Raw genomic sequence first — 17,307 nt, 5'->3', positions numbered from 1 at the left:
CTAAAGCACGGTCAGACCCAGACTCCTGGCTTTCCCTGACATTTTCTAAGAAGTTCACACCCTCTACAGAGCACGTGTCATCCTACCACCAAACACCTCGATGTTTCACAAAGTCCTGGTGAAACAGGTGGCTCTTTATATCCTAAGACAGCCTCAGAACATCTTGTCTTTGCATGCTTATTTCCTTTCCCCTGGAGTGGCACCGTCCCAGTGGTCATGCCTCCCGCTTGACAAAACCCCCAGCAGCACCAAGTATACATTAGAGATGGAGATGTGCACCTGGGCTCCTCCGCTTACCTGGGGGCCTCCAGGCTGCACAGCACAGGTGAGACCATGAGGACCCGCAGTTTCAAAGGTTCTCCCACAAGGATCCTCCATGGTTGAACATGGGATGTCTTGGCTCCGGTTCTGACAGACTGTAGGTAATTCTAAGACTGACCTTTTCAATTCCTTAGGGAACTCTAGATGCTCTTTTGAGGGGACCAGACACATCGGGGTTTCACAAAAATAAAGCTAAACATTCCTGGCATAGGCTCGTTCTGCCTTGACAATCGCATCCGTAAGGATGTGGTTTCTTGCTCACACCTAAGCAAGTGATAAACATGTACTAGCTCTATGTGGAGGCCTTGAGGTGCATTATGTCAGTCATGATGACCACTTATGGCAGGACTACTTGGTGATAGGGCAGCCCAGGCTGAGATTAGTCGACTTGCTTGAGGTTACCAAGCCAAGGAGGATGGGAATGGATGGTGCAAGCCAGACCTGACTCCGACCACTGGGCTCCTCAGGCTCGTGCACAGTCTGCAGTCTAGGCTTCTACTCCCAAGCTGGGACAGGCAGAGCACCATCTACACCAAGCCTCCAGTTGGGGCCCAGCCCCTGGGGAGCAGACATAAAACCCTAGCCTTGCTCCTTGCCCCTGATATACCCGTTGGGATGGTGCCATTTGATGGCCATGAGCAGTAAGATGCCAGGTGGGGGAAGGGGGCTCCTAAGTCCTCTCAACCATGGCCACAGTGACCCTGAGCAGTTACTTTCCTCCATGGCCTCATCAGCCACAGTGTGTTTTATGTCACAACGTACCACGTCTATATATGAAGCTCACAGGAGGACACGCTGTGAGATCCTCTCTACCACAAACTGCCACCTTCTACTCTCTATCCCTTGTCACTCCACTAAATCAACAAGACGCCCATCATGGCCCTTTACATTGATTTCCTGGCCCACCAATGGCTTGCAAAGCCATTCTGGAAACAGAGGGCTGAAGATCGACTACAGACTTCTTTGGGAGGCAGGAGCAGAGCCCAGCTGCCTGGGGAGCACATGTGCAAAAGCAGTGGCCAGGTGGCTCCACAAGGCCCCTGTGGGTTGTGTGAGTTGCACGAACCCCAACTGATCCAAATGCTGTGCTTGGAGTAGCCACTGAAAGTTAATCCAATTGGCTGGACTGCAGTTCTGTGGAGCCACCGCGCCCGTGGCCCCTCAGTCAAGGGGCTAGTGGCGGGCACTGCAGGGCAGACAGGGTACAGCAGCGGAGCCCTGCCCTGAGGGGGCAAGCGTGGCTCACCTTGTTCATCAAGCAGTTGTCAGCAATTTGTATTCAGATCTCAGGGTCAGAACAGGAGGTGGAAGACAGACAGAGGCTGTCCCGGGGCTCTAGGCACGGAGAGACAGGGTTGCAGGGAGAGCACTCCAGTCTTCCACGCTGGCCAGGGCAGACTGTCCCCACCAATGCCCCAAGCTGCCTGGGTGTCCAGATCACTGGCAGTTCTTGTGCTTTCCCGGGCAAATGCAAACCCCTAATTCCAGCACTAACTTCCTTCCAGGGCCTAACATTTGGGAATCATCAATAACTCAACATTTGAGTTATTCCGTGGTCAACGGCTGCTGCTATGACACCAATTCCTCCACGGCAGCAGCCAAGTGCCAGCCGGAGACAGCAGGGAGGGGGAAGGGAGGCCTGGCCTGCATGTCCTCCTCCCCATTCCTGGTTCACTTCACCTCCTGACACATACGGCCCTTCCAAGGACAGGGGTCCCTGAGGAACCTAACACAAGCTCTGGGCTGCTAGGAGGCTCTGCTCAGCTCAGCCCCAATTCATGGCAAAGGACATCTAGCCTAGGAGATGCTGGTCTCCTCAGTATGACCTCAAGAGACTTAAGGTCTCCATCCTACTTCAGGGAAGTATCCAGAAAGGATCCAGTCTTGCCATAGCTTTGACAGATACCAGGTGGCTCAAGGGCTTATCCACAGTACAAACTAGATCTTGACAGTGGTTTTTAAATTCAAGATTATATTTCCCACCATGGATTGGATTCTGTTTCAAGTTAAAGGGGCCCATTGATAAATGGATGAACAAAAAGCTATCTGTACCTACAATAGTGTTCAGCCACAAAAAGGAAGGAGATCCTGACATGTGCCCCATGGGTGAGCCTTAAAGGTCCCAGACCAAGTGGAAGAAGCCAGTTGCCACACCACCACCGCAGGATCCACTTACACAAAGGACACAGAGTCCTCAGAAACAGCGACAAAGTGGAATGGTGGCTGCCCGCCATTGGAGGGTGGAGGACATGGGGATTTGGTGGTTAATGGGTACAGAATAAAAGAGCCCTGGAGACGGTGCCCTGATAAGAAGTGCACTTACCACCACTGACCTGTATACCTCAAAACAACTCCGACTGTAAATATGTGTATTTTACAATATATTTTTAAAAAGGGAACAAGGTGGAAACAAAGGAGAACTCTCCTCTGCGGTCCCAGCTGGCTCATCGCCCAGACCAATGCCAACCCGAAACATGAAAAGCTGTCCCAGATGATGCCCCCCCCCACCCCGTGAACTCCCATCACCTCTCAGGCCAACGTGCCGTCCTCCTCCCTGTGGGCACCCTGCTCGGGCCCTCAGCATTTGGGGACTTTGGAGCGTCAATGTTGTTGTGTAAACGAGATCCCCGGGGAGCCTGGCCGTGGCCACCCATCAAGCACACAGCTGGTGGGTGCATTACCTGGATGGGTAGCCGGCTGCACTGATCCGGATTGTCTCCAACACCCCACATGCCCGGAGCTGCTGCACTGCTCTCTTGGGGTCAAAGCTGCGGAGACAGCAAGACAGGTTGTAAGTGGCAAAGAAACAGGAGCAAGGGACAGAGGACTTCTTCCTGCACGGAGCCACAGACTGCCATGCACCTTGAGCTCAGCCGCCACGTGGAGACAGACTGACCTGACTTGGCAGGCGCGGGAGTTAGAGCAGCACTGTGTGTGTCCCTGCTCTCACCTGGGGTACGTGGTCTTTCTCTTGGCAGACGTGAATTCTGTGTGCCCTCCAGGACCCACTCCTGCTTCCTCCCCAACCCTTCCCTTGTTGTTTCCACCTGCATGGGCATCTGCATTCATTCAAAGGCCAACTCCTCTGCACGTGCCACCACAGCAGCGCTTGGTTCAGGAATTAGAGGGTGAGTTCCCGGCCAGGAGGACCTGTGGTCTGAACTGTGACTTGGTCACTTTCCAGCTGCATGGATTATTTAGGGAAAGAGCATCATGGCCTCCTCAGGCCTTCGTACCCTCACCTATGTAACAGGGTCTAATAGTAGGATCCCTTTTCTTAGTGTTGGTGCAAAGATTGAACCCAATGGCCAGGGAGAGCAGTTAGACCACCATGCATGCATGTTAGACCAACACTGGGATGCATGCATGGTCAGCTGCAGTTGTGGTGGCTGCCCAGGTAGGATAAGGAAACCCAGCTGCTCGTCCGCAGAGACATGAGGCATGTCTGCAATAGCTCACCTGCCCCAAACTGCTGTTTCGCATGAAACCCCAGCATTTACTCCAACATGTACATTGAGTAGGACACTGTAAGGTCAGCAACCAGGCGTGGCCTGAGAGCGTCCACAGAGGGACAGAAGCGGACAGAAGCAGTGCCCCAAGTGGTACATGATAACCCGGTACAAGCACTGCCAGAGACGGGAGAGTACCAGGGCCAGCTCGGGCAGCAGGGAGTCCTCACAGGGAAGCACGAGCTGGACCAGAACCCATTCCTGCTCACAGTTGGCGAAGACCACTGTCCACCTGTGAGGGGATGGGAAGTACACGCACCCTCCCTTTCTGTTTCTCAGCTCAGCCCGAGCCCAGGGCCACACAGGCCTAGCACACCTTCCAAGTCAGCAGGTAGCCCATCTGCCCAGCAGAGACATGTGTGGCTTCATCTCCAGGACCTGGGGTGGCCTCTGGCCACCCTTGCCTGCTGCCTCCCCAACGGCCCAGGGTCTTCTCACAGCTTGGGAGTATGGATCAGAGCTCTGCCCTGGAGATGTCCCCTGACTTCCCGCTTCCACATACCACCACTCAGGTCCCAGTGCTAGCCTCTCTTGCGCCAACAACCCAGTCGTCCATCGAAGCACATGGACTGGATCAGCAGGCACCTCCCACACACCTGATGGCCATGAGCTGACCTGAGTCCAGGGACTCCTTGCCTTCCAGGCCAACCCTGGGACTCAGGGTCCCCAGGGTCATCCACATGGTCCTCCAGGCCCATGCCCCTTGGGCCTCCCCAGCCACCTCTGAACCTGAGCAAGTCTGGCTACTTTTGACACCCAGCTCCTCCAGGAAGTCCTCCCGATTACTCCAGCCCCAAGGTGCCCATGGCACATAGGTGAGGGACAATCAAGCACTGAAGTCTACACAGTCCCCAACAAGGGGGCTACTTCAGGGGAATGAGTTTGACTTTCCTAAGCAGGCCAAGAGCTCCTCATGGAAGGTCCTATGGGCTGAAATAAAACCAAAGGAGCCTATACGTGTGTGGAGCCTTCGCTACACCTGGAGCCCACCTGGGCACCCCCTTTGCTGTATTCTGATGCGTCACCAGGATGCAGTGCAGTACTGGGATCCCCGCAGACCCCTCACCGATGTGCAGGGGTAGCGAGACATTGAGAACATGGAACATCAAGGCTGCTGTGACCTTGAGTGACCTGAGACAGCCTTTGGGATGCAGGCTCTGCTTCCCTCAGCCTGGAGGTGGCCAGCTGGGCCTGGAGTCAGGATGTGCTGGAGCTTGGGAACAGCTTCCTGTGGGCTTCTCCCCCAAGGTTCTCTGCACCAGCATTCCCCAGGCCAGGCCAATCCAGGCCACTCTGCGTACTAGGGGTGGGCAGCATGCTTGGCAAGCATCTGTGATCTCTTGTCCCTTGTGGGTCCACCTGCGGTCCCACCGACTTTCTGCGCACACACACACTCTCCTCCCAAGTTGGCGGCATTCTTTTCCCCATGGGATGTGGGGGAACAGGGCAAGGGTGAAGTGGAAAACTTGGTACGGCCACGGACAGCCTGTGCCACTCCAGGCAACGCATCATCTCCCTGAAGCTCCTTTTCCTCCCTGGTCCAACAGAGGCTGAGGCTCTCTGCCCAACTCTAATTCACCAGTTTGTTGTAAGGACTAAGTGATAGAGAAGAACGACACCATGGGGAGAAAAAAAGTAGACGCCAAGACGACACTGCCACCCTCCTTAACTGCTCACGCCCTGGGGACGTGGACAGCCAGCCAACCTTCTGCATTTTAATCTCATGTCTTCAATAGGAAAGAAAGCCCAGGGTCACCCGCATCTCTCACCATCTCACTGCCTGCTACCAGGTGACCAAGGGCAGAACACCAGCCATCCCACCTAGTGGAGTTGGGAGAACTGTGGTGGGGACACACAACACTTCATTTGGGACCGCACAGTCACCACCGATAGACGAGTCCATCTGCTGAAATGCAGGGTTATACCTCTTCCTCCCAATGAACCTGCAGGGTCAGCAAAGCCAGCAGCTTGGAACCCAGCTCCCCACAGCAGTCACGTGCGACCTCACTGATTTTGCACACGCTGCCAGCTCCAGCTGGGACTCAGTCTCTGTGGCGTGTTGCAGTCATGCTTCAGGACCTCAGGACTCCCAGGGCTGTCTGTTCCTGAGGCCAGGGAGCAGGGGGGACCGACCCTCAGCACACTGGCCAGGTCCTCTAACTAGCGACCCCAGATTTATCACACTTGCCCAGGCCACCTCCACCCTGGACACTTCCCCACACCCCCTGCTTCTCTGTTCCTGCAGCACCCCCATGTACCCACAGACGGTCACATCTACACTGCTGTCCGTGGTCAGTGCTGGTAACTCCTTAAGGATGAAGGACATTCCCACTTGTCCTCGCCCAGCATCCAGTGAGCAAGGGGTATGATAGATGTTTTTTGAAGGAAGGAGAGGAAAAAAGACATTTCTGTAAGAGATGCTATCAAAGCACTTCGTGGAGGACGGCATCCTCCGCTAGGGGCACAGTTCTGTCCTCCGAGGGACAGCTGGCAATCATAAAGTATTTCTGGTTGTCACGGTGATGGGGATGCTGCCAGCATCCAACAGGACAGCCCCCCATAATAGCATATACCTGGCCCAAAGGATGCTAAGGTTGAGAGAGCAGTTGTAGGGAATGACGGGAGGCATACAGAACTTTCCTTCTAGAAGGATGCATCTGTATTTTTAATAAGATACATATATTATAAAATGTTATATATCTTACTCATCAAAAATTTTATGCTTCTCACAGATCATCTACGCCATCTCCTGGATTCCTTTAATCAGGATGCTCAGTTTTAGCTCCATTTAGCATATAGAGAAATGAGGCCAACAGTACAGGGCTAGCTCGTGGATCAAACACTTGCTTGCAGAGCCCCAACCAGAATCCAAGTGCTCTGACCTGGCTCAGTATTCTCCCCACTTTATTACGGCAATTTTGGGCCTGAAGGCAAAAGAAGATCTTAGAAATGTGGGCCATTAGGACCAGATAGTCATCCTGAAAGCCCCCAGCATCTCCCTTCATCCGGGAGGGGAGACCCAGCAGGGGAATCAAGCAGGTGGCAGACACCAGGTCCTGAGGAATGAACTGCCCAAGGTTGCCGCTGGTTGAGGACAGAGCTGGTACCCAGCCCTCGACTCTCCTCCCTGGGGCCCCTGCACGGCACTCCTGCCCTTCACACATGATGGAAGCCTCTCACTCACGCCGCCCCACTAAACAGCCTCTCTTCTTCTGGAGTCAGCTGGTAAACATGTCACATGGAGAGAATTCCTAACTACTTCTCAGAAATTTGGAGGAAGAGAAGAGAGTCAACAATCAGCACGCTTCAAGGCAGGCTGACTCAGTGTGGTCTTCCTGACCTTTTACAGCACAAGGCCCACTGGAGCACAGGTCAAGCTTCATGAGATACTAGGAAGAGTAGAGGAGAGTTCAGATACTCTTACAGAGTTGCCAGGATAAATTGCCAGAAGGAAATTATGCTAGGACTAAAAAAGGAAGTCAGAAAGCTGGGAATAAAGTGCTCTAAAAATTTAGAAATATACCTCCTTGGGCCAGAAGACAGAGCCTGGGTGGTGGCTGAGGGCCATGGACTAATGGGTTATGGAAGTAGATAAGGGACTGTCCTAAAGGCTTTGAGGAACATTATAGGCAAGATACAGAGTCTAAAACAATTTCACAGAAGGAAGAGAAAAGGGAAACCAGAATACATTTTCAAGGAGATTCCATGAGACTTTGACCATGACTGGACATGTAGGAGTCAGAGGGAAGAATCAGGGCTTATACTGTCCAACATGGTAGTCATTAGCCAGCTACAGCTATCTGAATACAACTAAAGTGACAAGATTCAGTTCCTCAGTCACACCAGCCACATCCCAAAGCACACAATAACCATACATGACTGGTGGCTACCATCTTGGACAATGCACATTATAGAGCAGCTCCACCTATCACAGAAAGTTCTCCTGGTCAGCACTGGTCCAGAGTGACTCTCAGGTCTGGGGGGTAAACGAGCTGTCAGGAAATGGTTACCCCATTTACCATATAACAGACCAAACAGGAACCGTTTCTTGGGGGAAAACAAGGAGTCTGATTTCAGACACGCTGAATGTGAATCAGCCAACAAAGCTGCAGCAGGCATTCAGAAAGTCTGGTCTGGAATTTGACAGAGACGTACAGAGTTGCCATTATACAGATTTGGGTGGGGTCAACCATGCGGGCATGGACAGAACAAGATAGGAGTAGAAGTAGAATTTAGACCAGCAAAGGCTGAGGAGTGGGGTGGGGGAAGGTGAGTGGGTATGGCTAACTGCAGCAACTCAGTGGTAGAGGGGATGTGAGATAGAGGACCAGCTTTATGTGTCATCACTCAACACGTCACTTGAGATCAAGTTTCCCCAATGGAAGAGGCCTCCCCGACCCCTCCCACTATCTTCCCACCTCTGAATTGAACATCTGTTGTGAGACACAGGTACATCTACATTTACTGACAGACTCTTATGTAGTTCTCTGTTTGATTCAGGTGTGCACACTCCTCAACACCACTGTAGACTCTGTGGAATTAGCGACCTGTATCCTCTCATTCTCTTGAATCCTTTTAGACAGCAGATAGGTGGAACTTGGTAAATGTCTGTGGGCCAGTATTCAGCATGTGAACCGTCACTATTCATCCTGCCCCAGACCCCCCTTCAAGGCTGTGCCTGGTCTCTTCCACCTGAACTTGTAAGGAAGCCAGGCTTGATCAGCCTGACTCCATCGGAGGGGCTGCTGAATAATCCCCATGCAGGCACTTACTGGAAGGGGAGCTTCTCGTCATTTGGCTTGATGCAGCGCACGTAGTGCGGCGTCGTGGCATTTAGGGTCTCCATGAGCAGGTGTAGGGAGGTACGGAACTGGAGGAACAAGACGAAATAACACCAGTTATTTTTCCCTAACATTTTGCTGATGTATAATAAAGAAATGCCCGCAGACTGGTGGCAGTAGTTGTTGATTCTATCATGGTCATTATGAATCCAGAAGGATAGGAAGAAATTCAGAGACCTAGGGTCAGATCCTATTTGACATTCCGGCCTTGCTGTAGGTCCAAAATCAAGGCACTCCCACATTCTGGCTTCAGGACTCTTTGAACCAAACAGGGAAAGCCCAGCTGCTGACACGTCTAACTCAGTGTGGTAGATTAAATGAGATGGAGGCGGGGGAGTGGGGGGGTCAGTCAGTACTGGGAAATGGGACAGAAGTCCTCACAGTGACTGGAGACTGATTATTCCTAAGCCTGAGGCCTGGAGCCCCCACCTCCAGTGCCTGGGCAGCCTGGAGGTTTGTAAAGTAATGTGAAACATCCAGAAGAGGCAAATCCTCTATAGTAGAAAGGTTAGCGGCTTTCAGGGCGTGACAGGTACCCTCCCCCCAACCCCCATCTTGGGAGACACACTGGACACAAAATCCCACAAAGACCACACAGAAGGGGCTTCAGGTTTGTGGTCCACGGGCTTATTTAACCCAACCTGCAGATTCCAGGACCCTCTTGCTTCTTCGACCAGGCATGTGTGGTCCTACCAGGGGCTAAGTGCACTGCTTGAGCCTATATTCATCCCCTTTCTCTTTCCTCTCAGTTCCCTCTAGAGAGGGCTTCCCAGTTTCCTCCTACAAAGAGCACTGGTGGCTGAAGGTGCAGATGTCAAGGCTGCTTTGGCCTCCCTCTGAGTCTGCAACAGTCCTTCACCTGCAGAGAGGTTGGCCCTGCCCCACAGCTTCCTGCCAGAGGCTTACCTGGTGGCCCACAGTTCTCTTGTGCTCCTTGTTGGAAGCTTTCAGGGGAGGTCTGGCAGAGCGGATGTTGATCTTGGAAGACGAGCCCTTCCCAGATGTAGTGGTGGCAGAAACGGAGTCCTTGTCATCATGAAACAGATCAGCCACCAGTGGGAACTAGAAACAAACACAGGAAGATCACTGAACTCGAGATCTCTTGGACTTTCAAAGCAGTTTTCTGGTACCTACCCAAGAGACCTGAAGACACATCTAGACCCAAACTTGCACACCGAAGCCCATAACCACACTATTCAGAGGAGCCACATAGTGGGAACAATATGAATATCAAACAGCTGATAAACAGAATGTGGCAGATCCATACAGCGAATACTCTTCGACGACCTAAGGGAGTAAAGTCCCCACATGTGCCACAACACAGATGAACCCTGGCCAAGTGAAAGAAGTGAGACACACAAGACCACGGAGCACACGATTCCATTTACATGAAATGTCCAGGGAACACCAAGCAGTTTAGTGGAGGCCGGGGGCCAGAGAAGAACAAAGTAGAATGACTGAAAACAAGAGCAGAGTCTCTTTCTGGAATAATGCAAATTTTCTAGTATTTATAATCTCTCCTCTCTGCTCATCCTGAGAGGCGCATCCTCCATGGACCTTCCCAGCTCACCCCTCTCTTCACGTCATCACCATGCACCCAGGTACCAGTTGAGGTCTGCACAGGGCCCTGAGTCCCCTGCTCACTGAGTCTATAGCCTCCTAGCCTCCCCCTCCATGGGGGAGTGGGCCTGAGAAAGGATTAAGGGAGATAGTCCATGTGAGCAACAGTAAAGTGCCCAGCATATAATAAGCCTTCCAACATTGCCCTGTTTTATTATTTTCATTAGAGGATATATATGTGAAAAATCTGTCTACACGGTAAAAGTTTTGAGCTGCAGACGAATTTTAGAGCTAGAGCATAAAGATAACCTCTTTGAGTGGCGGGTGAAGAAAGAAGAGCTCCCCGGAATCCTGCTTCCATCTCCATTTGTCCCAGCACCAAGGATGGTGGCTGGTATTCACTCACCTGGGGCTGCTGGTTACCGACCAAGCCAGGCCCAGAATCCCGGCCTCCGGATGCCTCGGCCAAAACTTGTTTCAATACACAATCGTCTCCTAGTCATTCATGCCAGCAGCATCAAGAAGCTGGCAAAGCCTTTCTATGTCGATCATGAATAAACAAATAAATCTTAAAAAAGAGGTCGGGGGGAATCCCTGGGTGGCTCAGTAGTTCAGCACCTGCCTTTGGCCCAGGGCGTCCTGGATCCTGGAGTCCCAGGATCGAGTCCTGCGTTGGGCTCCCAGCACGGAGCCTGCTTCTCCCTCTGCCTGTGTGTGTCTCTGCCTCTCTCTATCATGAATAAATAAATCAATCTTTAAAAAAAAAAAAAAAAAAAAAAAAGCTGGCAAAGCCTGATCCTGTGCAGAAACTCTTCACCATCACAGCAGCTGTCCTTGCCCACACACATAAGGTCATGATGCTTAATGCTGAAAACCAACATTTGATTATTATATCCTCCTATCAAGATTTCAAACTAAAACAGAGGAAACAAATTACTTCCTCCTAACCCCACTCTTAAGTAGCATCAGTTAACAGTTTTTACGCACTCAACCTTAGATTCAATGGTAATTGTATACCACAGCTCAGTGAATTCACACCACACACTAGTGAGTCATACGGGGTGCAAAGCCATTAAACAACTGTGCATACACACATGCAGGCATACATGTTGGGGTCGACCGTGTTCTGTGAAGTCCTAGTCTCATTTTATACTTTTCACTTGTCACATTGGAAGCTCCTGACTTCTGTTTTCTTCTGTAGCGATCTATATGCAGATAAGGATTGTGGTTCTTTAACTCCATGGTCTGGGTTGGAAGTTCAGTCTAAAAGCACCAACCAAGGACCTTAAGGCCACAAAGCATGTGGGATAAGCCGCTCAGGTCCATTGTCACTGCTGGCTCCTCCGTGGCCAACACAGGCTAGTGATGGCGTGGCTGCACTAGGGGAAGCTACGGTGTTCCTGAGTAACACACCCCCAGATCCCTGCACAGGCCTTGCTGTCAGCCAGGCAGCTTGGGAGGTCACCCTGATGACATGAAGGAGGTCTCTCAGTCTCAGGTGCCAACAGGTGACAATTCAGTTCCTATTTCAGTATTTTCAAAATAGATCAACTTGCTCTTCTGCCCACATGTGGTATTTCAAAATCACGAACATTGCCTTTCTAGAAGGAAAAGTAACTGGGCTGTCTGATGGGATAAAGACAACTCAAATAGGATTTTCAGAATCTGTGGCTAAAATGTGCACGTGCCAACATCATAAAAATGAAACATTTATTAAATCCTCATTTCCATGTGCTTTCAAAGAACAGGAACTAAAGACTAGGTCCCTGAATGGTCAGGAAACCAAACTGGCTGGCTCGTTCACTCACTCACCGATACTTAACTGGCTGCCACATGTGTAAAAAAATAAATTCTGAGCTCAGAGCTGGGAACACGAAAACAAATAAAGACAAATGGAGCCTCTTACATATCGTGGAGTTTATGATCTAGCACGGAAGGTGAACTCTCATCAATCAGCCCCATAATTAAAAGCCTGATGACAAAAAGATGATTTCCTCAAGGAAATAACAGATACACACGACTGAATCACAGCCCCAGGGTAGAAATGAGGAAAGGCTTCTCCCAGGAAGGGATGTTTGAGCTGGTGGGTCACTGGGGGCGGGCAGTAGGCAGAGAAGCCTGTCAGGGAGTATCTGCGTGTTCAGGGAACCAATATAAAGCCAAGACAGCTTTAGAACAAGCCTGAGGGGGAAATAAGAAGGACCAGCTCATGCAAAGTCCTCACTGAAGATTGGGTCTTATCCTAAAAGCAATGTGAAGCCATTAAGGGTTTGTTTTTGGTTTTTTAAATAAGAGTGCTCTATTGAGCACTTAGAATGCACCAAGCATATATGAAGATTTAGTTCTTCCAATGACCGCTAGATATTACATCCCACTTTATAGACGGGGAAACAGAGGTAAGGGTCCAAGACCACAGAGCTGGCCCATGGCAGTGCTAGGACTTGCACCCCGACAGCCTGGCCAGAGCCCAGGCAACAATAGGTCACAGAGGGGAGCAGTGACCAGTGATCTTTTGGGAAAGATCCCTGTGGCTGCAGTGTGACAAGGAGTCTGGACTCCACTGTACACAAAGCACCACAGCCGAGCAGTTTAGGGACCCAAGAGCCTACACCCTAGCAGGTCTCGGGGATGGAAGGGGCCCCAGGACAGACACCGGGCCAGGGTCAGGGGATGTTTCAGACCTGACTCTGCCCCTTAATTAGCTGTGTGACCCAGGCAAACCTAACCTTTCACTAGATTTAAAATTTCCTATCTATAAAAATGAGAGAATGGACTCAGAGGATTCCTTTACGTCTGACTCAGTCTCCTGCGTTGTCTCCCATCTGCAATCTTCCCCAGTTCCCAGGTTCTGCCCGTGAACACGGAGCTATGTTCACGTTCTGTCCAGGCTGACCTCCCCGTGCATGTGGCCATCCCTGTGCCGCGTCCCCCACAGTCTCCTCGTGCTTCCAAAGCAGAGCCTGATGGCGCCTTCCAAGAACCCTCCCTACCAAATCCAGCAGCTGGAAGTGGTGCAGCTTCGTGGAGTCCTTCTCATCACTGTCCGAGGCCGTCCTCCCCATGGGCCTCCCCGGCGTGCTGCTGTTTTCCAGGACAGCACCCTCACCCATTCATCTTCCTAAGCCTCATTCCCTGCATAGTCTCCTTCATGCCCGAGGTTTCAACTACCCCCCTTCAAGATGTTTCTCCAGTCTTGAGGTTCTCCTGCAACCACGACCCGCAGCTCCCACTGTCTGCTCTGTAGCTTCCTCCCGTGAGCGTGTTCTACTGGAAACTCCAACAAGGACACAGCCTGCATGGCCCTCGCCCACCCAGTGCCCCAGGGTGCATTAGGGCGCCTGCCAACACCCCACTCCTTACTCCAATGGTCACCAGGTTCTGCCTACGGTCCCGTTTCAGCTATCCTGAATGCTGCCATCTGGCTCAAGTTGCCCCAGGTCATCACCACAAGTGCTTCGAACTTGAGTGCTCAGCTCCAGACACACCTGTGTCCCAACACATTCTACCCACCAGCCAGTGTCTTCTCTAAACACAAACATTATCCAGCAACTCCTCATGTAGAGACTCCTGGGTCCCCACTATCTATGGCAGAAAGCCACCATCACACATGGTAAGGGAGGACACAGGGTGGAGGTGGAGGGAGAGAGCCCAGGCATAGTGGGGAGGGGTGGACACCGCAGAGCCAAGGCACATGTGAGGGTCAAGCAGCCACTCGCAACAGGGAGGAGAGATTTCCACAGGGAAGTAACCGCAGGCTGAAGACAGGTTGGCATTTTAAAGACACCAGTGATTCATTCGTCATCTGTCATGTCTAAATACTACTGACTAGATTATAATTCACATACTTTCTAAAATGGATTTCCAAGATGTTCAAGTCCAGGGCAGGAGTCACCATGTGCAGGATGATATTGTTTCAGGAATCTAAGTTATAGAAATCATTAGTAATGGCTTTTCTCTGAAATATCTATTAACTTCTAAGGTCAAGAGAATGTATGAAAACCATACAAGGGGCTTTGAAATCAGATTCAAAAGTAAGAAGACCTTAAAATTAAAGCCTCTTTCTCTTGCTTCTGTCAAAAGCTCCTACAACAGGAGCCCTTGTGCTATAATTTGGGAAAGAACACACGGTTCAGTCTGGAGAATTTGTGTTTTATCTTAAAAGCTACGCTTTAATCATAGATCTCAGCTATTTAAACTGTGTGTGGAAATGGGTGGATTTCTGGGATGCAGAGAGGGGGAGTTTGTCAGGACATCAACTTTAGGAAAAAGCAGAACAGATGAGAAATATTGAGGACCGTGCCACCCCAGCCCCACCAACTCACGGGGATGACCTAATCTCAAGCAACCTCCCAATAGCAAGCAGCCTGAAGACTCCATGAAAAGCAGGTACGGCAAGCTCTTGCATGACTAGCAATTCATGCAGAAGAATGAACTTCTGAGGAAGTTTTTTCTTTGACTCCAGTGATGCTTTAGAGGAAAGTCTATTTATGAGCTGAGTGACCAGTAGTAGTGCAACTATCATAACTCATGTGTCTAGGGGCAGCCCTGGGAAGCAACATCCACTGGGGTTATAAATTTCATGCTCCCTCCAATCATGAAAACACGCAGATGATACCTTTGAACAAACCAAGAACTCCTCCTAATGTCATTTGTCACTTATTTCCAAGTGTCCGTAGATACTGGCTTTGGTCCTCTCTGCTATTCAGGGCTATAGATAGATTTTAAAAGCCTGAGGCAAATCTATTTGAAGAGGGATTTTAAAAAGTATTAAAAAATAGTCTTTTTCAAGACCATCGATAGTTTAAGAAGAACATCCATTACAGCTATATCTGTAGCTGTTACCTCGGAAATCGTGCCTGCTAACTTCTGTAAGAACATAAAATACCTTTCCTTTAAAACAGACAGACGCATGAAACCAAAATAAAGACATGCTCAAATAACCATCTGATTGGGATCTCTTGCCCAGAACCTTATCTATAAAACCTGGCTGCAGACCTAATAAAAAAAAAAATACATTTTCTTTTCGGGCAGTTCTTTTACGTGGCCAGTGCTGCCCTTTGGAGGAAAAGGTTCAGCCCTTTTTTGTTGTTAAAGAAAAAAGATAGACTTTCATGTATTGGGAATGGGATGATACCATTTTATCAATTAAAAAGTTCTCTCTCACATAGAGACCTATTCATTCTAAATATTGATGAAAGCTTTTTAACTACCCACATCAACTGATCTTAAATAGGAAGCACTCCAAATGTCCTTAAAAATATTATGTTGTATGTCAATTATATCTCAGTAAAGCTATTATACAAAAGGTATGTTTAAAAATACTTTTTAAATGAAGTATAATTAATAGCAGCATATTAGTTTCAGTTGTACAATAAAAGGACTTGACAATTCTATACAATACTCGGTGCCCATCATGGTAAGTGTATCATCCTTATTGATCCTTTATTTCACCCCTCTCCTCACCCATCTACCAAAGAGAGAAGATATTTGCAAGTGATATGGTAACTCAACATAAAAAATAATTGGACTTTAAAAATTTAAAGATTCAGAGAGCCCAAAACAATTTTCCAAAGCAGCAGCACAAATGGTAAATGGATACACAAAAAGATGCTCAACATCACCTATCATCAGGGAAACACAAATCAAAACAACAATGAGACATCACCTCACACCTTCGAGAATGGCTAAAGTAAAAAAACCCAAGAAATAGCAAGTATTGGCAAGGATGAAAACAAAAGGGAACCTTCACCTACTGTTAGTAGAGATGCAAATGGGTGAAGCCACTGTGGAAAACAGTATGAAGGTTCCTCAAAAAATTAAAAAATAAAATGAGCACACAATGTAGTAATTCTACTACTATTTACCTATAGAAAACAAAAACACGAATTAAAAAAGTACTTTTTTGAAAAGTAAATGTATTTGCCCAAAATGGAACATGTCTGTAACCTATCAGGAACATACCGGCATGGAAACAACAGACATATATACACGGTCGTTCCTGGAGGAGTTGGAAGTCAAGCCAAGAGCAGAGAGGAGACCCAGAGCTCACGCCCATGGGCTTGTCTGAGGCACAGCGTTGGGACTCTTGGACCTCAGGAGTTGCCGTGGCCCAGAGAAGGTGGCCTTGGGCTGATGTGGTCTCCCTGACCTCTGGACATGCTGGTCTCCAAGTCCCTTCTGCTGGGGTGAGTGGAGAGACGGCTCCAGGCCTGCCTGCTGGGACACCACTCGGGATGGTGCTGGGCAGCCAACACTTACTGACAAACTCCGACCTGCACTTGAGTGCTGCCCTGGCATCGGAGATCTTAACTATATGCTCCTTTTGGAATTTTCTGGTTTTGGATAAAATATTGCTTTTTTTATAATAAATACCGGGAGGGAGAAAGCTCCATTTTTGGTACTTAAAGCAGGCTGTTAATGACAAAGCCATGTTTTAAAGAGGCATTTCCTAAGTCTCTATTTATAGTTCTCCAATAACTGAGAAAGCAATTAGCTGCACTATGAGCTCTTAGGCAGGAAAACTGGCTTTACTAATTACATTCTCATTAACATGGTTTTGTTTCACTGCTCTTGGTGGGAGTTCTTTAAACACCCCTCGGCTGGTAGGGTACACGGGAGTCTTCCACCCCGTACTGCGGTGATTATTCACAATGGTCTCTTAATGTCTTATCAGGGGTGCCGCATGAAAGAAGCGGATAGGCCTCCCATAAAATAAAAATGCTTTAAGTAAAATCATGAATTTACAGATGGGATTTGAGATTGATCTATATTCAGGGAGATGAAAACCGACACCAACAATTGGGCACTGACTCCATGTCACAGGGCCTTGTACTGTTGTAGGTATTTAATGCTCTAACACAGAGCTAGAAACTTAAACCTCACAGGACTGCTGTGAAAACAAAGTCTTACAGATGACAGAGGCCCAGTGAACAATGAGCTTTAAAAACGCTACCTGACAGGCCCATCTGCCCAAAGGATCTAAAGTGCAGTGAGAGCTGCTCTTTGATCTGTAGCTGCAGTCTGTGCCAGGCCTGTTCGTAGGTCTACAGCGACCCAGGTTCGACCTCTGCTTTCTA

The 17,307-nt window shown here is 49.5% G+C and overlaps 1 protein-coding gene across 2 annotated transcripts in view; it reads right to left on the bottom strand.

Annotated features, from left to right (window-relative positions):
• Positions 1 to 17,307, bottom strand: part of MYO5B (myosin VB) — a 334,661-nt gene that overhangs the window by 74,900 nt on the left and 242,454 nt on the right. For both annotated transcript variants that reach the window (XM_025429624.3, XM_049111936.1), the window contains exons 15-17: positions 9,578 to 9,733; positions 8,603 to 8,700; positions 3,003 to 3,089 (exon numbers count right to left, since the gene is read on the bottom strand). In XM_025429624.3, the coding sequence (XP_025285409.1) occupies positions 3,003 to 3,089; positions 8,603 to 8,700; positions 9,578 to 9,733 (341 nt within the window). The remainder of the gene's footprint in view (positions 1 to 3,002; positions 3,090 to 8,602; positions 8,701 to 9,577; positions 9,734 to 17,307) is intronic.

Source organism: Canis lupus, chromosome 7, assembly GCF_003254725.2.
Source record: "Canis lupus dingo isolate Sandy chromosome 7, ASM325472v2, whole genome shotgun sequence".
NCBI classification, from domain to species: domain Eukaryota; kingdom Metazoa; phylum Chordata; class Mammalia; order Carnivora; family Canidae; genus Canis; species Canis lupus.
The sequence above is the reverse complement of the archived record's forward strand: the minus strand, read 5'-3'. Positions and strand labels throughout refer to the sequence as shown.